The sequence below is a fragment of the Epinephelus moara genome, chromosome 9, assembly GCF_006386435.1.
Source record: "Epinephelus moara isolate mb chromosome 9, YSFRI_EMoa_1.0, whole genome shotgun sequence".
Lineage (NCBI taxonomy): Eukaryota > Metazoa > Chordata > Actinopteri > Perciformes > Serranidae > Epinephelus > Epinephelus moara.
The window spans coordinates 22,269,093-22,292,663 of record NC_065514.1 but is presented as its reverse complement, the minus strand read 5'-3'; the positions used below and the strand labels follow the sequence as shown (position 1 = coordinate 22,292,663).

Below are 23,571 nucleotides of genomic sequence, written 5' to 3'. Positions count from 1 at the left end.
CATTAAGGAGAGCTGTAACAAAGTATTCTGACATTTAATTTAAGGAATTGTTAAAAAAAAAAATCCTTGTTGTTGATCCTTACGGGTCCAGCAGGGTTCAAGAGGTCAATCAAGAGCCAACCCTTACCTCTCCAATTGTAATTAGTTACCCAAAATTATTTAAAGACAGTCCAAAATATCCTCACAAAGGAGAGCATACACACACACACAAAATTAAAAAAGACTTTTGACCTGTTTTAACAAATTAAGGCTGGATTGCACCACCAAGGATTAACTTTTAAACCTGATTAAATTATGGTTTAAATTTAAATTCTGTTGCACTAAAACATCTTAAAATCAACAAAGATTAAATTTAAACTTCTCTTTGAATCTAAGTTTAGTTTTTAATCTAAACCTAAATTAAAGTTAATTCTGTTGCACCAAACCTTTAAACTCCAATTTAAACTGTGGAGGAGGTTTAACTTTTACAATGGCTGCCTTGTTGAGACGGATTCAGCAAAATAATCAAGTTCCTCGAAGAAAGCTGAGAGACAGACTCAATCCACTTGACTTTTATGATGATGAGTTTTTCTCATGTCTCACACTTGCTTCATCCTTTTAGCTTTGTCTTCAGGTCTTTCGAGCAAGCTTTAAGCTGAGTAATGTCTCTTTTTTCTTTCACTCCGGTCAATCTGCCAGCCAGTTGCTGCCAAGCAGTCTCTTCCTTTCTTTTTCATTGTGCTGTTGTCTGGTTTTTTTTTAATCTTCTATGATTTGGCAATATTTTTCCATCAATTTGAGTTTTTCTCTCTGCCGACCCATCATGAGAACAGTTGAGCTAGCAACTTTTAAGTTGGCTAATGACAATGCAACTTTTATTGTTATGGACTACTACCCCCCCTCGACCTCACTTTTATACTTACTAAGTGCAGATAGCAAGCTGATTATGATTATTTTTAAGTATTTATTTATTTACTTATCATTTTAATTTTGATATGACGCTTGTCCCTATTAATCTCACTTTAAAATCTGTTTAAATAAATAAACTTGGCTTTATTAAACCAAGAATATTTTTTTTAAGGTGCAACAAAGCTCTGCCTAATTTTAAATCCACATTTACTCATTTTAAATCTGAACTCTGATTAGAGCTAATCTTTGCTGGTGCAACCCAGTCTAAATGTCTGATTATGTCTGATGTTTTGTCCACAAAATGTTAAATTGCCCAGAAAATTCATTCAGTTTAACTAGTGGACATATGATGGCTCCTTTCTCAGTATATGTTTATGTGCTAGAGGTTTCAAGTTTCCACACCACTTGTGTAAACTGTATAATGGAGCACTGATGGCAGTTGCAATGTCACAAAATCATGTTTGCAGATAAATTCCTCACCTCAGATTTAAGGTGAGCACAGAGAAACTTCCCCCCCTTCAGCAGAGTTCATCTAGTGTCAAGCTCTGCACATACATCACTCTGCACAGCGAAGATCAAACATCCAACAAAAAGCAAAACACTTCTGAGAGGAGAGGTGGCTTTAAAATGTATCTGTAGTCAACTGAAGACAGTCCACATTTATTTACACATCTAAACATTTTGGAAACAGTTCCTACTTTCCACTGCAACCCTAAACAGTAGTTTAACCCCGGAGTTAAGGGCCGATGTCCCATAGTTGAGGTTGCCATGGTAACCTGGAGGCTTTTTCTAGAAAAGGGATTCTGTCACTTGTGAATCTGAAACCTCCAGGGGTCCTGCAAAAAAAAGAGGGGCTAACCTGGCTGGCGTCAAGCCCAGGAGAGGAGCCTTTTGTGTGGGTAAGACATCTGTAACTTTGGGCATAGGAGGGGAGAGACAGAGCAGCTGGCAACAAGAAACATCCAGCATGACTGACATAAAAATGGGGGAAAGAAAGAGGAACAATAAGAGACAGAAACAGTGGACAGTGGGAAAAGTATACACAAGAGAAATTCAAGGAATGAGGGGAAAAAAGGAATGTAGTTCAAGGAAAGGAGTAAGAAGATTAAACAAAAGACAGACAATGAAACTAGACGGGGGAAAAAAACAAGAAGAGGAGTAAAATAAAGATGTGCAAAAGGCAAGAATAAAGAATAGGAATCAAAAGGCGTTGGCAGGCTCCTACAGTTGAGTCAGCCAGTCTCAGATCTGCCAGAACATAAAAAGCCCTTGACTCTGCCCGAGTCCCTCACTGCAGCACTTGCTCACTTGACACTCAGTCCCTCTTTTCACCTCCTGTCGCCCACAAACAAACACTTGATGGAGAGGGTGGAAAAGCCAAGATGGTAGCAGATTGCCTCCACTTCACTGTTTGGGTCTCTTAAGATCACCCCAAGCGTCAAGAAATTATTGGCGACACCAAGAACTAACACATTCTGTTAAGAAATTAACTGAAGTGGACTGACAAGGAAAGCATTCAACACACTGTGACACTATCACAATGATGAGTGGATGACAGGTTGCTTTTTACGCAGGATCTTAACTTCAGAGAGTTGACAGGACAGAATTCAAAATAGTTTGTTTTGAGTAGGACAAATTTGGACAACAAAATAAAGTGCAAACACAAAATTAAAGCCAGATTACTCTTCTCTGTAGTTGGTTATGCTAAATTTGAGCTGTCAACATGAGTACTCTAAAAGGAATGAGAGCAAACGACTTGATTTTGGTTGAAAAAGAAAAACGTCATTAAAGTAGTTAAAGGTATAGCGCAGAAGATGTCAGTTTGCCTGTTGATTTTTTCAGCGCTTTGTCGACAGTTTTCATAGCTTCCTCTTGGATGTGTGCTGCTACGGTCTGGCACCTGGTCGCTATCTTTGTATTAAGTCTTGCCCACACCCTCATGCTGTGCCCAGGAATGTTCCAAACACAGCAAAGAAAATAAAAATGAGTAAATAGAGGCAGAGGACAGAGTCTCTGCAGATACATAAACACACACTTCTTGTGGGTCATAAATTATGATTGTGAGGGATTATTTTTGTATGAGTCTAGTTTTTAGAAATATCCTGCAACTTTACCTTTTAGTTAGCTAGATTACTAAATTCAAAGACACTGCAAAAAGTATAGCAAAAAGCTACATTCAGTTAAACTAAATGTGAATAACAACTTTACTTTTATTAATTAAAAAAACAGCAAATCAAGTTGATTGTCATTTTAACTATGAAGGATACATCCATCCATCCATCCATTTTTATTCGCACCCCAGACGTCTCTCTCCCTAGCAACGTTTTCCAGATCCTCCTAGGGGACCCAAAGTTATTCCTAGGCCAGATGAGATATGTAATCCCTACAGTGAATTCTGGGCTACCCCCAGGGCCTCCTAACAGTGGGACATGCTCAAAACACCTCCAGCAGGAGGCGCCCAGGAGGCATCCTGATCAAATGCCCGAACCACCTCAACTGACCCCTTTCGGCACGAAGGAGCAGTGGCTCTACTGCGATCTCCCTCTGGATGACTGAACTCCTTACCCTATCTCTAAGGTTGAACCTAGCCACCCCACGGAGGAGAATCATTTCAGCAGTTTCTATTTGCAATCACATTCTTTTAGTCACTACCCAAAGCTCATGACCATAGGTGATGGTTGGGAAGTAGATGGACCAGTAAATCAAAAGCCTTGCCTTCTGGCTTAGCTCCCTCTTCACCAAGACGGTCTGGCGCAGCACCCACATCACTGCAGAAGCTGCACCAAACCGCCGATCCATCCCACGCTCCATTCTACCCGCACTCGTGAACAAGATCCCGAGATACTTGAACTCCCTCGAAGGAGTAAGGAAGAATGAAGGATACAGCTGACTGAAATATGGTTTAAATGAAATCAAACAGATTTGCATACAATATGGATGTATAAAAATCTGAATTCAAATAAAGATACATGAAGACTGAAAATTCCACCTAATCACGAGTTTGAACATGCCAATATATCTGAATAAATATGTATGTAGTAAACTAAATTAAAATGTCATATCAGATATTCAATGTGAGTTGAAAGGACTCCTTATACTACTCTTGTTGTTGTTGCATCTTTTCTTTACCAGTATTTGACTGGTTTAGAGAGTGATCCACTCAGTGGGGAAGCTTTTTGGCAATGGCTCGGCAAAGTCTTCGATTTATCGAACGACTAGAGTGGAATGTTTAAAAACAGAGTTCAGTGTACGAGCACAAGTCTACACACAGACCAACAGGGAGAAAATAATACAGTATGGAGGCAAACAACTAAACAAATACAGAACAAACCACCAGACATCTGAATAATGCAGCATGACTGAGGCTTGGTGCAGCAAAGTTTCCAGTAAACAGAGCAACAAGATTTTTTGGAAATGGACTGTTTTGGTTTAACGAATTAATGGAAGATGACAGGCTTAATGATATGGGTACTCAGTATTCATGCCAGAGTAACAGTGCAAACATGTCGTCCTGTGCATTGTTGAAAATCACATTTGATCACATATCTGAAAATGCACATTTGGCAACTGTGACTGGCTGAACTCCCAACATTTCAATCAATAAACACGGCAAGGTGCCTTTACAATTAGTGTCTCACCACTGTGTGTATCCTTGAGGCCTCACTAATGTGCCCAGTGCATTTCTTTCTTTTTGCATTGTTTACATCCATGTGTCCATTAATCTTCCCTCTTTACTGACTTAATTGGCGCACTTCTGTCTTTTTCCATTTACCCAACTCAGAAAATTTGCCACTTCAATAACTGACAAAGATAGGGAAAAAATAAATAAGTAAAACAGGAATCAAGCTTCAAGCCTCTACCTTCATGTTTTCCTACAGTCCGTGCCAAACATCTGCAAAGTTTCCCTTAGGTGTAGATGTCAGTGAAAAATGAAAGGGGGCTTGCATGTCTGGTTGATTATTATTGGTTTGGGTCATTAACATTTTTCTTGTAATTACGTTTATTTTATTTGTTAGAATTTCAGATCTTAAATATTGTGTTGTGACTGTAGTACAGATAGACATGAATAAAAACATTAACACCTCAGTGAGTACAACGCAAATACTTCTACAGTAAGCTAAATTATTAGCCTTGGACCTCTTCCTAAGGGAGCTTTCACACCTGCCCTGTTTGGGTCGGTTCAATCAAACTCAAGTTCATTTGCCCCCTAAGTGTGGTTTATTTGGGCAGGTGTGAACACAGCACTCAGGTGCACACCAAAACAACCAGACCGAGACCTTCTTGAAGAGGTGGTCTTGGTTTGGTAACAAATGAACTCTGGTGCTGTTTGTCTGTAGTAAGTGTTCCGACCTCGATCTGAACCAACTGCAGTCGAATTACGCTTTGTTTGGGTTAAACAAGCATGAGCATGTTACAGTCCTAGAGGATTATTAATGTGCGTCTCCTCCTGTACTGCCTTAATATGCACATTCAGCACATCCAATGCATCAAAAAAAAATTCTAGTTGGAGCTGTGCCTCGTTTTCAAACTGTATGGTTTGCCTAAAATGAACAATGACAGCAATATAGTACATGATGACCAGCGCTAAAATCAACCAGTAGTTGTCCCTCCATTGTGACATTAGAAAGTGTTGTATTATCTTGCAAGTGTACTCTTCTTCAACGTTTTGTTTACTTCCTGGATTTTTCCTGCATCCAGTTAGGAAGAGGTGTTACTGGTGTTTTTGGTAAAAACGTAAGTATTTGTGTGGCTCATCACCAGGCTGAAAGAGTGAGTGCAGTCTTGTGTCTGAGGGTCTTTTTGTTGGTCAATGGATATATTGATCCAAAAGAAAAAAAGACATGAAATGGGTGCTGCAGCCTAAAATGTTGAATCCAAGTACTTTGCTCAGGTTTTCCATTAGGTTACAGTTATAGTTTGTGCCCTAACTGTTGGGTAGACTGAAGCGATGAATGTCTGCTATAATTGTGTTTTAGATTATTTCTGTAATGATCTTTAGACATCCTGTTCTTGTCATCACCTTGGGTGCCTTTACATTTTGTTAATTTCATTTTATTTGGTTTAACTGGGTTGCACAGTGACATCCTTACATTTCTTTCCTACAGGCAATTTCTTTTTAACACTGCCTCACTTTTAGAATATAATTTATCCCACAGCCTACAGGGATCATCTCCATGCTCCAGTAGTCAAACAGGATAACTGTGTGCAGATCAAAGTGCTTATATTTTTTTCATCAATTGTCAGAGGTCAAATTCTCCACATCAAACATTTATTTACTTTAAGGGAATAGTGGGGGATGAAGATGATCCCTTTAAAAATAATCCACCAAATCCACCAAGCAGTTCACCCATTAGGTGCAATTAAACTATCAATGAGCCATTTATAAGACTTGTTGATTTGTTTATCAAATCCTTTGTTGCCACATCTCCGGGACACAAATCATGTCCTAAACAACTGGACTAACCGAGAAATATTGATTTTCTCTTTACTATGAGCACAGAGTCACTAACAAGCATGTCACCTACAAAGAGCCGGATGACATGCATACAAGGGATTTCATTCAACAGTGAATAGCAACTTATATCTTCAGCTATTGCTATGAACCTAGCTATGCTGGGTTTTTCCTAAAACTGAGGACAGCTGCATTAATCAATAGCATTTACCCCTAAAATCAGATGTCATGTCAGATGTGTTGATGACATTTGTGCAGCATTTTTAGCCATGCTAGGGCTACATACAGACATTCATGGTCCCCAGACAATGTATCCTGCTGACTTTGGTGATCCTCCATGAGGTTGACTTTTTAGTTCTTTACTGAAATATCTCAACAACTACTGGTTGGTTTGCCCTGACACATTGGTCAGACATTAATGGTCCCCAGTGAATGACTCATAGGATCTTTAATCTCCTGACTTGTCACTGAAATTCTGTGCAGTACTTTGGTTCATGACTACATGTGAATTCCTGCAAAACTTGTGATATTCCCATGAAGCTCAGTTGTTCTTTCTGTTTAGTGCTAGTTAGCAAATGTTTGTGGTAACACGTAAACTAAGATGATGAACATTGTAAACATTATGCAACAATTTCTGGATACAGGGACCAATCACAAGTAATTACCAGATGGCACAGTGTTTGTAAAGCTTCATGTTGTATGCAATGGGATCAAAATCAGACCTGTATCTAGAACCACTGGAAAAGAAATGGCCCCTAAATCACAGGGCCCAACTCCAAGCTGTGTATTGACTCTGTCCTTGTGCATACTACTAAATTGAATATCAATACTTAAAACACTGAGGAAGGCTCTGTGCTGAAACACATGAGCGTATTTCTATTTTGATGTGAGCCAGTTAGACAAGTGAAATGTGAGTATTTTGTCCTCCTGTACTTTGAAATGTGATGTGCTGCCTCTTCACATTTTTTGCAATATGCTCATTGGAGTTTGGGTTCAGCACTCTATCGAGAATCCCATTGTTGAACCGCAACCTCCGTTTTTCAAAACAAACCCCAACATTATTAACAATATCATTGTAGGCAGAAAAAATAACAGGAACATATTGCTATCCATTGGTAACACCACCACAAACTATATCCACAAATACCATGGAAGAATCAACAAAACTACACAGTCTCAACAAAAAACTGAATATAATAAGCATCAATTAAGTCCACCCCTTTTATGTCATGAAAAGGAGAGCACAAAAGTAGGACATACATGCATATTGTAGCACAAACATCTAGCTGTAAATGGATACACAGGTAATGAATGCACTATCCATGTTCACCGTATACAGTTTACTCCCTGAAAGCAATGCATTTTGTTTATGCATGAGGTATGTGCACACTAAGAGCCCAAATCTGAATATATTTCAAACATGACACAAGAGTAATATTCGAATACAAAAAAACAGTGCAGGCATGAGAGATGTTTGTGCTGTGGCTCTGTCTGACCTCGGCAACCGCTGAGCGCCTGACTCATTTATCGAATGATACCATATGGAACAAGACAATGCAATGACTTTTGCCCATTCTGGATAGCTGGACCGGCGGTGATTGACGCATTTCATTTCCTGTTTGTCCTGAGCACAGCAAAAGAGCCAGAAAGGATTATGTCTGTTGTTCGTTGACTCGAGTGTTGCATGATTGTCCCTGATAGAGGTTTGTGAAAAGGATTGGAAGAGAACAAGCATACAAATATTCAGAGACTGGGATATAATTTCATATCCAGTATCTCCCGAATCAACTTTAATCACCCATCACCTTCAAACACGACCAGTTCATTAGGCTCACCATAGCAGAAATAAGTGCAATTCTATGCTTTTCCTCTGGTACAGTTTTGGGTATGCTATTCCAAACTAATAGAGTAAAAAATCACCAACAAGATCATCAATATTACTAGGAAGCAAAAAGTAGAAAGACCCAAATACTTTTAAAATTGGTGCTACATGATGATAGAAAACAGAGAAAAGGGACTCTGGCATTTGCTTTTGCTCAAGAGGTAGAAAACCCATCACTACCAGAATGCACTGCGCCTCATCAGACCAATGAAAGCACCCACTAGTGGATGACATAATGCAAGTTTCCCATCCAGAAACAATAAGCCGGCTGTCTGGTAACAAGTGCTTTTGTATAACAATGAAACTGTCAGATAAAATATGTTCCTGAAGAGATTTTAGGCAAAATATAGGCGATGCAGTAACAGATCATCTCAGTTTATATTAGATCAGCACTGCCTTGTTTTAAAGTTGGATCAAAGTTTGGTCTGCATTTGAGAGAGAGAGACTGTGGCAGTTCTCTCACAATATGCCTCTATACTTTTAGTGTCCTAATGTGGAAGTACAATCTGCAGCCATGGAACAGCCCTAGAGCCAGCGAATAATTTGAGCTGAGAGATGAGCAGGGAAATCTGGGCACTGCCAAGATGGAGGGCAGTTTAACATAGTTCATTTAGACATATTACCCGCACTGTTACGTTACAAAGCTGGCTGATAATCGACAAAGTACCCCTTTAATGTCATTTCCATGTCTTTAAGTGTTTTACACACTGACAGCTAAATGTGAGGTAATAAAAATTTAGGATGGCAAGCAAAAAGCAGTTGCTGGTTTATTATCTTTTGTGCACACGCCTCTTTGTACGAGACAGCCAAGTAGTCACTGAGTAGGAGGATTAATTGGGCCTGACCTCATGTTTTTAAAGAGAATGGCATAGTACAACGAAAGAGGTGGGGTGGCTATTTAAACTGTAACCCTACCAAATTCATTTAAAATGCTGGAGTACAATGCAACTGTGAGAAAAAGAAGGAGCCAACTTTTTACCAACCTTCAGAGGCGAAAGGGGCCATGATACTAAAAAATACTGAAACTTAAACAACTTATTAATTACATATATTACCCATTAAATTTTTCTGAACTTGACACTATATTAAAAACTTACAAGTCAAGTGTGCCCTCAAGTATGACAAAATAAGATCCAACATATTTCTTAGTACTGATGTTCTTGGCGTGAGAATGATGCATCATCCTACGCAGAACTGTCAGCATGTGCTGTGACACATGATGAGGATATATCTGAAGAACAGCGCAGTTGAAATGGGCAGGATGGGAACAGGCTCGTTTTCCACATGAGCGCGCCCCTTATTGGCAGTCGCCCTCCCTCCAGTCGTGCCCACTTAGTTCCGCCTACCTTCTGCGGGCTGAACATGTCTGCCCATCAGGAAATTGATTCTAATTTACTTTGTGTCCATGACGACTTTGAGCCGTCTAGGTTCATTGCCTCTGACCCTAACACATGGAAGTGTCCGCCCACTGGAGATTAAAGACTTTGCTATTTGGAGGTTTGCAGTCTGCAGAGATTCATGCGTGTGATGCAAAGGATTGGATTGTAGAGGAGGCAGCCTTCTCTGTGGTTGTCTGAGACAATCGCCCCTCTAGTGGTAGACATGTCCCTGCAGTCTGCAACCACCTTTTTGTTCAGGTCACTACCTGTGATCACTCAAACATTTCCTGCATGTATTGAGCATTCAAAGCAACACATTGATATATATCCGTTTCTGTCAACTACAGAGGGGCCACTTTGGTTTCTTAATGGACTAATGGTGGTCAGCTGGGCATTATTATCAGGTCTAGTCAGCCACAGTATCTGAAAACACCACTGTATGAGCTCAGGGCCATTAAGATTTCACGCCACAGTGGATTTCTATGCTGTTACATCTTTTCTTGTTGAATATGCAGCTCCTGTGAGACTGACGGTACTTTACAAAAAGTCTGATAAGGTGAGTCTGACCTTTTTCTGCATGAGTCTCAGATTCCAGCTTTTTGTGCCTGCCCAGTCACCAGGAGAAAATGCTGGCATTGTGCATTCCTACAATAGTTGTATTTTTCATACGTATCGTATTTATTACAGTTCTGATTACATATATATGGGCTGACTTTGTCATCAGAGACAGAGGAGATGGTGGATGGTGTGACAGCTGTGCAAGACAGCTGCCAAGCTGCAGACCACTGTTCCAGATGAACAAACAACACCGATTGTTTTTTAGGGAGCCATTGCTGCATTTCCAGCCATCACTGTGCCACCTAAAGCAGGTGTTAGAAGCAAAAACATGACCTTTTTTCTAACCCACACATTAACCACAGCACTGTTGAAACATAAAGAAACTTAAGTTTCAACATATCTGCTACATAATAACATAGAAATGTTAAATATCTGTGTTATGCAGAAACATACAAAGCCAACATTTATTCTGGCAAATAGGTTGTTTGTGCTGGTCTCAGTTATCTGGGTTCTCTCTTCACTTAAAGGCATACTGTGCAAAGTATAACATACGTAATCACCCACTTAAATTACTTAACACACCCATGGTGTTTGACCACATTCATACAGTCCTCAGATGAGGTCCAAGACTGTTAGATTAACCCTCCTATTAGTTTGGTTCTGCCAATTCTATATATATTTATTACACTGCTTTGTTGAATATTTGTTTCTGATTGGTCTGCTACTATTGATCCATTATATCTGAATAGCAGACCGCTGCTATAAATAACGGAACATTGCTATGGATGCAGTTCTAATCATAGATGTTTAACAAATCATTTTTAAAGCAATAAAATATGTTCTTTAAATCAATATTGTATGTATAATTATTGATTTCTTTAGTAAGTAGCCATAAGCAGGACAACGTAGATCGAGTGGGTCATTACTGCAAAATGAGCCCAGACACAGTGATGCAGGCCCCCAAAGAGAAGCTGTACATTATCCCTTACATATACACGTCTGTCATAAGATTCTTTTACAGCAGTGTTAGCATTAACAATGGCTCAGTTCTATTCAAGAGTCTCAGCAGGCCATGACATTCTGAAAATGAGCCACCAGGACCCTGAAACTAAAGCAGCTAAATAAAATTCAGCCATCGCTAACTCTAGTGCTGTGTCTCAATTCGGATACTTCTGTCAATACACTTTTATGTAGTGCACTATGTACTTACTGTACTTGCATAGTGTGCTAATTTCGACAAGGTTGTGTCTCAAATTTAACAAGGCTATTGCGCACCTACCAGAAATGACAATGCAAAACATTTGACTGTTGCTTCGTTTTCTTCATTTCAGTGGCAAATTGCAACCGAATGGAGCATTACAGCCAACATCTGACCCTGACTGTAGCCCGCCAAAATATCTGCTGGCTTGTTTGCTCGTTTACCAGAATAACGCTATTTTCACAAATTTGGTGTCTCTCTCCTTCCACTACATCACCAAGATGGTGACCACTGAGGCTGAGAAATGTCCTGCATTCCACACTTTACTTTTTGATCATATGAGTGCATCATCCAGTTACTAGTGCATTTTGGCATATCTGTCAGTGTAAATACACTCATGCACTCAAAAGGCCCGTTTCCACCGCAGGAACTTCGGGGTAATTTTACGGGGCCGGGGCCGTTGGTGTGTGTCTCCACCGCAGGAACCACCCCCGAAGGACAGAGTTCCGGAACTTTTACAGGGGCTAAACAAGTCCCTGCCTCGGAGTAGGTACTCAGAAAGGCCCCGAGAAACTCCTGGCTGGGGCTTGGGGATTACTTGGTACTGATTGGATATACTCAAGGCGGAATGTGACATCAACAGAAAGCAACAAATAGCCGGCATTTTTAAAACTCAGCAGACGAGGGTTAGCTCGTTCATAGCTTCCACTGCCATGTAAACAAACTCAATAACCGGTCCGTGAAAAACATATTTGTTCCAGCGGATATCTTAGTTACAACATGATTGAGCTAGCAAAGCAGTTTTGTGTTGCTATGTGTGGTATTTATTCAGTTTTGGGAAATCACAATGTCTAGAAAGCATCAGCTGACAGGGACAGCTAACAGCAGCAGCAGCAGCAGAGCTAACATCAGGACGTCATCTGTTAAAAGCCTCCCGTTGTCAGATACGGCATGAAACTACTCCAGTTAGCTCAATCATGTTGTAACTAAGACATCCGCTGGAAAAAAAAATAAAAATTCACGGAACGTGACCGGACTTATTACAGACACCGCTAATGGCTAACGGCGTCCCTACGCCCCTACGTCGCCCGGTCAAAATGGTCGCGCAATGATTACGTCAAATCCAGAGCCCGGTAACTTTACAGGAACCTTCCTCCTACTCCGCTCTCTCAGTGGAGACACGGCGGTTGAGAGGGCCGAGCGAGAGGATGTTCCTGTAGTAGTTCCTGCCCCCCAAATAGTACCAGGAACTTCTTCAGTAGAAACGGGCCTAAAATAGCAACTGTAAGTACAGGACACAAATTGACACCCAGCATATTACTGACGCCTGCTGTGACACGTCAATATGTCAGTGTTCAGTGTTATTGTTATTGATTCATGAACTCTGGTGACCTCACAGATAGCTCCACTTAACTTTAACCTGAGCAGAGGTCTAAATAGCCAGAACAAGTGAAAAGGGAAAACATTTTAGCGATAACTATGATACAATTTAAATACACATTTAGCACACATCTTAAATGAACTGACCACGACCGTGATTTTCATCCATAAAAATGTACTATCTTTTCCAAAACTAAAAATAATGTTTTATCATGGTGAGTCCATTTCTGTGACAGGAAAAGAAGATGTCAAGTTCACATCGCTGACAATGTCAAAGGAGCAAAAGTGCAACACAGCAGCACAGAGCTGAGAGTGTAAGCTGTTGGGTCAAATGCTTCACTTCAGATCAAGTGGATATATGCCTGGGGGTCAATGCTACCCACAGAGCATCAGATGCATGGCATGTCAGACATATACTCACCAACACGTTGTCTCACACGATCACACACACACACACAAATTCACCGCCAGTATTTACCAGAGCAACTTCACAATATATGAACACCCCCCCGCCCCTCTATGTCCATGTCCATCCCCTTCCATATAAGTTAATCACATAGTGTACATTTTAATCTGCTGATTTAAAGGCTCGCCATCTGGAAAGGCCTGGCAGCGTTAATGTGTGTGTGTGTACAGTATGTCTGGTCCATACTCATCTATTATGAAAAGTGAAACAAGTGTGCGTACGATGCAGATGACATACTTTAAGCACGAGCCCAATGGGTGTTCTGCTATTTTTGCTTTCACGCATATACAGACCATCTGACCCACATCGTAAGCTCGTTGGAGGGAAAATGCATTAGCCATGGTCAGAAACACACACACGTACATGTCACTGTGGGTCAGCTGTCTCCACTGACACACTGTGCAAGCCAAAAAAGCAGAGCTAAGAGAGTTTCTCAAACACTGGCTTAAAAAAAAATGCACAGGCATAGAAAAAATACACAGAGGCCCTGCCTGTGCACAAATGGGCAATACCATACCCTTTGTAAAACATGAACAAATACATATGGAGAATGAACACCATAGAAATGACCAAATTGCTGACATTTTGCTAACAGCACTATTACACTATGTATGTGAAATCCATTCTTCTTCACTTTTTTAAGACTGACAGCGGCTGCACACCACAATTTGCCGTGTAGGCTACTGTTTCAGAGCAGCAAAGAAAAATTGATGTCCATAAAAAACTGCCATTTTATAAATAAAGTATGTGGTATCAGATTGGTGCGTAGACTTGCATACTTGCCAACACCTGCTCTAGCATTTTAGGAAGTACTGGTGGCTTTTTCTGATACTGGTATCAGTGCTGGACAAACTCAATTACAGAGTACTTGAGAACTTGCACAAAGAAAACAAAACTGAATAATGCCAGGTTCACACTACACAACATTTTTGTCTGTTTCGACAGTCACTATATCAGATTAGGCGAAAGGTATGACAAACACGATGGACCACAACCAATTATCCCTGGTCATCTTTCACAACGAGTGATGTCAAAAGGTTATTCTATTTTTATTATTATAACAATTATTTCAGTCACTTTGGCTGTTCGTGTCCCGGCTAAAATGTTACTGTAGCCACATAAAAAGCGCCATGATATGTCAGGAGCCACATTTGAACCTCCACATGCAAACTATGCAAGTTACTGAATCCTCCACAACAAGTACCTGCAAAAGTTTCACAATAAAAGTCTGTTTAGAAAATGAAGGGATTCTCTCAACCGAAATTATGATGGGCTTTTAATTTTAAATGGGTACAAGAAGTGTTGAGTTTGAAATGACGGCGCAATGCATTAACTTTATCAAGGCAAACAGGAGCAGATTAAATGTAAAAATATAAAAATACAGAGGGAACAATAAATGACGGCCTGTTTATAACGAAGTTTGTTTAAAATGAAGCTGATTCGCTCTGCAGTTGTGGTAAGTAAAAGCCCCACCACTATTAGTGAATTTTATTCCTTTATATCCTCCATTATGAAGAAATAGCATTCTTTGCTAGCTTGAGACTAATAGCAGTATTCATTAGGGTGCTGAAGAGCCTCTGCTGTTTCATGCCGTCATTTTTCCCTTTTTACTCTGTGTGGTAACGTCCCTCGAGGAAATAACAAAAGGCTGGGGTGTTGTTGTCATACAGTGGTCCACAGCAGCAAATCGCTCAGTGTTCCTATTGGTCAAAGTGATGGCTATAATAGAAGTCCTGAACCACAAAAAGAAAATCAAACATTCTAGACTTTCTGTCAGGATGTCATGAGACGTCCCAGACATGGCGTCGGCTGTTTTCCACTATGACACATCACACTAGGTAAAACATTGTTGTTCGCAATCTGAGCAGACACCGTATGACGTTGCACTATAAACTGGCTGATATTGTGTAGTGTGTACCTGGCATAAGAATAGGGTCTACAATGTACACCTAAGCGAAAATGCAGACAAAGATTGGGGTTAGCTTACCATTTGTGCTGTATGGACTAAAGATTAGTTATGATACACAACTTTAACATTATATAGCTTGCACTTCAGATTGAAAATTATCTGTGGCTGCATAAATATACAATTTTTGCTTTATGGATCTGTGCAGATAATAGATAGCAGTTACATCACTGCGTCACATCCAAAAAATGTCAATTTTTAACATAACAGGTTCAATTTATGTTTGTATTTATTATATATATATATATATATATATATATATATATATATGTTGTTTTGTACTTTTTATAAAGCAAAAAAAGTGAGTAGTCTATATGTTGAAAGAATATTGGCATCCAAATCAAGTACTCATACACATCCCTAATCAAAACATCCATGTGTCCTGTATTATTAGTATTACTAGAGGAAGAACATTTAAAGAGCTGTGAACAATATTACTGTAGCTTAAAAGAGGCTTCTATCACTGCATAATACAAAAAATATGTCCTGAAAATCAACACTAATTGCCCTGTCACTCCTTATCTCTGAAATGTTGCTTTGCTGCCACTCATGCACAGCCTGTCAACTCATGTTAAGCAAAGTTAAGATGGCAGCCTTTTATTGTGGACTTACATTGTAATTAGCTGTCAGCGCTTAGCGAATAGTTTTTGTTGTGGAAGCAGAGAGTCTGAAAGCTTGAGGAAAAGTCTGTCTGAGCCACAGAGTATTAAGAGAGTTCATTTCTCTCTTTGTGCTCTGCATATGTGATTAATTTGTATTCTCTAGCTTTTGTTTTAGAAGAATATTTTCCTGTAAATGTACCCGTTATATGGTCTGCAGATGTCTTGCATTTCAGACTGGCCTGTTATTATTTGCACATTCAAATTTCTTTCAGACTGTTTTTGTAAATACTGAATGTCCCAAGCCAACCATTAGGTCAGGATGATGCTACATCATTTGCAGATGCGCTGCCAGCTTCGCTGTCCAACATTATTCTGCCCCCAGGGTGTTTGGCCTGGCACTGTCCTGGCTCTGAACTGGCACAGATCTCTGAGTGAGGGCTTAGTCAGACACACTGATCCAAATAGTGCACCTCTGGTGAGAGTCTGTGCACATTAACATGGATTAATCTAGCAGACCGGTAAAAGACTTGTTTCAACAGATGATGTTTGCTTGTAAAATTAGACTTTCTTTCAAAGCGAGTATGGCTTTATAGGATTATAGCAATTTAGCTGTTGACATTAACTGACATTTATTGGTCAAATAAGATGTTGTAACAGTTGTGACTTCAGCCTGGTTTGTCAAAATTACTTGAAAAGGAAATCCTGCTTTACAATGCAAATATACAGGCACCCTTTATATGTAAATGCTACTGTTCTGAATTACATAAAGACTGGCTATAAACAGATACTGTAGCTGTTTTTGGAAGGTGGAAAGTAAGCGCAGAGACAGGAATTTTTTTTGTTATTTTTAACTCCACTGACTGGAGGTGAACTCACTGACAAGGTAATTGTTGACTGTGAGTAATGCTCTTTCTGCTGAATTGTATCTCATTTAATTGGAAACAAATTTGGGGCTAACCAAAACCGTTTAATTTTCCACTACAGCATATTTATCTACCTAATTCTAAACCTTATTCTTCACTATTTAGTTGCTTAAATTTAAAGGGACAATTCACCCAAAAATCAAAAATACATTTTTTTTCTGTTACCTGTAGTGCTATTTATCAATCTAAGATAATTTTGTTGTGAGTTGGAGATATCGGCCATTGAGATGGTGCCCAAAGCACCAAAAAAAAATACATTTAAAAAACTCAACAGCAATGTCTCTTTCTAGAAAGCATGACCCGGTCACTCAAGATGATCCACAAACTTTGTTGTAAGCAGTTTCCTATAGACCTATTTTCTTACTACCAAACAGCATCTGCCAACTGCATCACAATGCAGAAAGCAGCGTGCATCTACTGCCACTGTTGCTGCTAGCTAATGTTACAGCTCAGCCAAAGAGGACACCACTAAACCCTACATCTCGTGTTGTCATGAGCATGCTTTTTTCTGTGCGGTAATATAGTTGGCAAGTGTTGTTTGGTAAAGAGAAAATAGTTCCCACATGACACTGCTCACAACAAGGTCTGTGGATTATCTTGAGTAACCGGGTCATGATTTTTGGAAAGAGACATTGCTGTTGAGTTTTTCAAATGTACTTTGAGCACCACAAACTGAGTGCCATCTTGTGTCATTATATTTAAGAGAAGACAGACATCTCTATGGCTGATGTATTTTTGATTTTGGAGTGAACTGTCCCTTTAACACTTAAGTAATGTTTTCTCATGACAAACTTGATAAACTGTGAATATAATGTAATTATCTTACAGCATGTACAAAGGACAAATAAAATCTTATTTGTATATTCTGCATCTGTTACATATTATTGGTGATCATGTTGTGGTCCATTTGATTAGATTCAGCCGTCTCAGCCTTGTGCAACATCTATTATGCTGCCTGCCTGGTGAAAGAGTGCAGGCTGCACCTCCTTTGCCCAGGGCTCTGAGGTTCTGCCTAATCAGTGCATACCACAGTTCCCCTCGAAGCTGCACAAAAACAGAGTACACAAACAAACAAACTGATCGACAAACACACAACCAACTACAGCTCCTATTGGGCAGCACCTCCTGAGCACAAATATTTCTTTGACATGGACGCTATGTAAAGTCTTAGTCACCAGAATAGGATATTCCACCAAATGTTTTGCTTACTGGCAACAAGAACATACACAGATTGTGGTACTTTTTAGGGAGAAAAAACTTAAGAACTTTAACATTTCTAGTTACAAAATAATGACTGACAAAAGCCTAAACTCAACCTTTAACTCACTCATCTAAAACAATAAATTCACAGTAGTTTTAATTTTCTTAATTTGGAGAGAGTTAGGGGAGAGGCATGATGACAAGCAGCGAAAATAATAAATTAGCTTTGAATCCAAAGCATTACAAGAACATGGTGAGCCTGCCAAGCTCCCAGTGTGCTCCTACTCACTCCTGCAACTGCAGAATTTCACTTAATGATATACTATATGCAATACAGGAACTTTGATAGGCTGGTGGTTAGTGCTACATCAAACTGTTTGTTTAGTAAGAGCTTTTTTGCATTCTGCCACAGTGTTTGGTTACATAAGAGATGGAGTGAGGACTAACAGACAAATGACAAAGATGCCTGAGTGACTATGAAACAGTGATGTCTGAGAAAATGTCTGAAGAGAGGGGAGTGAATGAAAATAAAAATACAGTTAAGAGGGAGAGGTGTGAAATGGACAAGACAGGGAGAAGGCTCAAGGATATTCACAAACACATGGATAATCAGTGTGAGAGAGAAGCACAAAATATAAATGAACTGACCGACATAGGGAGACATGGAGAAAGAGAAAGAGAGAGACGGCAAAAGAGAAAGAGGATGGACACACACAGAGCGGTACTGTAATGAATGGGGTTTTGGTCATTTCCATGTTAGTGCACGTCATGGTGCAGCAGTGCCTTCATGGCCTACATTCTGCCAGCTGGCAACACACAAGTGCATGCATGAGTATGCATCCCCCACTCTCTCACACACACATAAACACACACACATGGATCAGATGAGACAGTAGTGGGGCAGTGTTTCCACTGGGAAAGATGAAAACATTCTACATCCATTAAAACAGCCAAGCATGCCTTTTTTTGCCTTTCTTTGCCATGACATCCTATGAAATAAAGGAAATTAAAACTTCCTTTATTTCTCAGCACACTGTTATAGTAAAACACCTTTGAACCTGTCAGCCCACAGCTAAAAGAACTACTTGCCCATGTAACCCTCGAGTATAAGTCAGGATCCCCTCATGCGAGCCTTGTAATGGTTTCCTGCTGGCTGAGTCTTGTGTCCAATGTGATACCCCTGTCCCATTTCCATCCATGAAGCATAAAACTAATTTTAAAGTTGCATGAGGCAGATTAGCCTAGTTCAGCCAAGCAGTGTAAATTGGGATGGGTTAGCTCACGTCTCATGATATCATCGTCATCCTCATAACCCAGAAGGGAACTATGTGAATAAGCAAAGGGAGGTCGATGGTACTGGGGAATGGGGAAGGTGGATGGATCAGGAGGGTTGGAAAAAGTGTATGTAGGAGTATGTCACTGTCTGCTGATGCAAAAGGTTTGCGCATATTTGTGTACAAAAACACAGGCTCGTACTGCAAGTAATCTACTGAATGGGTAAGCTAAGCTCCTTAAGGGGTCTTCCATAGAAAAGCAATTGTGACCAATTTAGCTCTGCAAAAACAAAAATGCTGAAAATTGACAGATTGGCAGCACACACACAGAGTAACAAAGACAGATGAAAAGTAATGTCGGCAACAATAAAAGCACACAGAAGGAGGATACAAAGACATGAACATGAGGGAATAGAAACAAACACTAAAGAGGAAAAAAGAAAGATGAAACGATGAAGGGGGAAGGAGTGCAAAATGAGTTGCATACTCACACAGCATCGTCAAAAGAAAACAAACCACTTCACGTTGCAAATTTGCTTCCTCGCACAGCAACATGCAACTTCCAAAATATACTCATGTGTGGTGAGCAGTCAAGTATGATAACACAAACATAGTACTCACCTAGTCTAGGCTGCCCTTATGGCTGGCACAGAGTAGCATAACTCCAACACACACACACCACCACCACCAACGTGAAACTACGAGTGAGAGCAAACATAAGTAGGAAGAGAAGGAGCACTCGAAGGTGGAGAGAAGAAAAAAAAATAGATGTCCAAACAAGTGTGTCAGTGTGTGTGTGAGAGGGTGCGCGTGTGTGTGTGTGTGTGTGTGTGTGTGAGTTGGGTGGGTGTGTGTCTGTGTGTGAGGGGAGATCCACTCCAGCAGCGAGCGGTATGGGTGAGCTCTGTCTCTCTCTTTCTCTGTTTCTCTCTCACTGGCAACTGTGACGCGTCAGGGTTTCGACCAGACCCCTCCCTCCCTCACACTCTCTGTCTTTCCCTCAATCGCTCTCCCAATCCCTCTCTCTTTCCCTCTCTTAATCCCTCACTTCCACCGCCGCCCCACCTCCCGACCCAAAGACTGACAAAGACTTAGAGCGTCGAGCCTGGAACACACAAACCTGAAAATATGTTTGGGCATGTACAGTAGTTAAGTTGACTTGTGTTCTAAGATTTGTTTGACCTTCACACAATGCTGATTGGCCTTTAGACTACTATTTTGATCTATGTGTCCTTTTACCTTTTAGTGCATTCTTTTGCATGCTGCTATATGTAATTTGTAACTTTTATTTTCACCACTCGTGAAAATACAATTCAATACCTTTGTTGAGGGAATGTAAACACATCTAAATTGAGCTTAATACATCACTATTAAATGAAGAACTTTGGCTAAAGTAAATATGGCTTAGAGAGAGAAGCAACAAGCAAACAGGCCTAACGATCTGACCAAGCAACTTTTGATACTTCACATATTTCCATATTCATTGCAGCAGACACATTTCAATTTTAAATCAGTGTTCCAAGCTGATTTATAATGATTGATGATTAATTCAACTTACCAGAGGAGTGGTAGATGTGTTGTGTGGGCACTTTAAGATGCTTCTTCCGCCCCAGCTCTTCCCCAAGTAGGTAGTACCATCCCTGAACTTCCTACAGCACACACACAAAGAATGACTGTGTGTGTATGTGTGTGTCGAGCGCCTGCATGTCTATGCCCGACTTTAAGCTTCGGGATTCAACTTAATGAGAACTAAATTTAACATGAATTCTCTACGTGAGAGCATAAACATGTTGTACAGAAACACACAAACACACACACACACACACACACACACACACACACACAGACTCAATTTGCTTGCTCCTCCAGGGCTGCAAACACTGAACACACACACCCACACATACACACACACACAGTCACTCACCACTCACAATGCTTTAGCTTATTCCAGCAGCTGATGCCCCCACTTCTGCACTTCTGCCCTGTGAGCCAGATGGTGTGTGTGTGGGTGTGTGTGTGTGTGTGTGTGTGTGTGTGTGTGTGTGTGTGTGTGTGTGTGAGCGCGTGCACATGTGTATTACGTGTTTGCAACTACTGTACGTGTGTTACATAAAGTCATGCAGGCAGCAGCAGAGGGGGGTCTGATTTGTAATCCTGATGATGTGGGCACAGTCTTGCAAACAGGGACATGACAACACTGTTGTAAGCTCCACCGTTATTTTACTGTGTCACACGTCTTTTACAGCACACACACACACACACTCACACACACGCGTACGCGCACACATGCTGCCAGCCTCCTCTTTTGTACTAAATAATGTGATGCCATGAACAGTGACAATAATCTCCGTTTTAAAAGCATCTTATCTGAGTGGACAGATTTCTGCGGGCTGTGGGACAAGAGGGGGAGGACGGGCAGGGGACTTGTATAGAAGATGGGGGAGGGGAGGGCATATGTCCTGAAAGTCAGGGATGGATTTATGCCATCGTTCAATATTATCCTGCACATGTGACAAAGGGGGCAAAGAGTGAGGCGAAGAGAGCCGTTAGTCAGGAGGGAGACAGATGAGAGAGATGAAAAGAGAAAGCAGGGGATGGGAGAGAAATAAAAAAAGCACAAAGTGGCAAAAGGGTGCAAACAAATGACAAGATGTGACAGGCAAGCAAAGCAGGTAACAAAAATAACAGCTAACAGTCATAAGCTCCAAATGCTTCTAAAATAAATCAAGAGCACAGAGGAGGAAAAGAGCTGGGGACAGGTTTGAATGAAGGGCAGAATTTTAAAAACAATAGAAAAGAATAACGGATGTGGTGGGGGGGGGGTGAAGAGATATAACTCCATGTGACTCAAATCTAAATCTCCCTCATTAGCATATTAAGCCAATTAAATATTCATTGGAATAAATGTTAGAGGAAGGAAGTCATAAGCCTAACTGAAACACAAATTCTCCCCGTTGTTTGTTTTCCCTCACTGATGTGGACGTTAATTGAAACTACAAAAAACACTTACTGTGGTGAGTTAAAGAGAGCAGTTTGCAGCTGTGTTCGTTTTGTTTTCCATTTTTTATTTCTAAACACCAAATTAAGAGTTTTATGTCACTTCTCAGCCAGCCTCAGAGAGAGAAAAACAACAAGAAAAGCTCAGGTCAAATAGTCAAAATTAAAAGCAAATATGGATTATTTTTAACACAAGAAGCAGAGTTTGTTTGATTTTTTTTCCCTTTACAAGATCTAAGAGATTTTTACTGCACTTTTACTGTAGATTGGTTCTTTTTCAGCAGTGATTTAAACCCCAGAATATAATGCACTATAAACCACTACATCACCAGACACTCACATTTTCTACTTCACAAAAAGCCCTAATTGTAGGGTTCACTGGGGCAGAATATTTTATTGGTAAAGGGCTGATGAGTGCAATAACTGATCCTTCAAGTACAGAAACAGACAATTGGAGAGGTTTTCTCAACTGGGCTGTGAGTGACCATAATGAGCATACAAGTTTCCTGCCTTTTCTAAATCCAATACGTGGCCTTGAAAACACACACAAATGCATGCTAAATGACGTAATGACATACTTAAATGATTAAGTGCTGAGGCATTACATAAAAAACATTTGGTTACTGCACTAACCACTAAAACGTGGACTTTCCTTTTTAAATGTGAGTTTGTGGAACACTGCAGGGAGAAACTATGCACACATGCAAAGGCAGTTGAAGGGAAAACAGTTGGATAAATTAAGAGTTGAATAATTAAACAGTGAAAAGAGCTAAGAAAAGCAGTTATGGGGACAAACTGTACAGTGGAAGCGAACCTATTCTAAGCCAAGGAGCAAAACTGAACTCTCGGACCTCACATTTATCTGCTATCACCTGGGACAGTTTGGGAAGAAGGAAGAAGCGCCGGTGTTCTTCTAAATTATGATGTAGGCGTGTGGGATGAACTGGTTTTACCCTTTGTGTGTTTTCCAGTCGTTGTCCTCTCCACATTGCCTGGCAAATATCAGTAAAAAGTGTCTGAATCTTAAATGCTTCATCTCAACAAGAATATTTATATTCAGTTTTCAGTATGGTCTTCAGTCTGCATGGTGTCAGTCTTCTACACCAGCTAGTTAGGCACAGAGGCCAGATTAAACGCAGAGAAAGAGAACGGTGAACTGAATAGATAGTTTACAACTTATAAACTTGAGTGTCGTCTTTTACTCTTGCAACAGTTAGAGGGAAATTTCGGTTTATTGCAACCCGTCTCCTATCGTCCTAAATTTGTTTCAAGTCACTAGTGATATAGAAATAATAGTTAGCATGTTAGCCGTTAGCCTAGATACAGCCGTAGCGTCAGACCTGTTAAAACGTAATTGAACGGGCATCCTTTCAAGTGCAAAGTTAGTCCACTAAACAAGCTTTTTC

The 23,571-nt window shown here is 40.2% G+C and overlaps 1 protein-coding gene across 1 annotated transcript in view; it reads right to left on the bottom strand.

The window, feature by feature from the left end:
• Positions 1–23,571, bottom strand: part of rgs3a (regulator of G protein signaling 3a) — a 194,311-nt gene that overhangs the window by 140,387 nt on the left and 30,353 nt on the right. Inside the window, exon 9 of the mRNA XM_050052490.1 lies at positions 20,727–20,817. Coding sequence (XP_049908447.1) covers positions 20,727–20,817 — 91 coding nt within the window. The remainder of the gene's footprint in view (positions 1–20,726; positions 20,818–23,571) is intronic.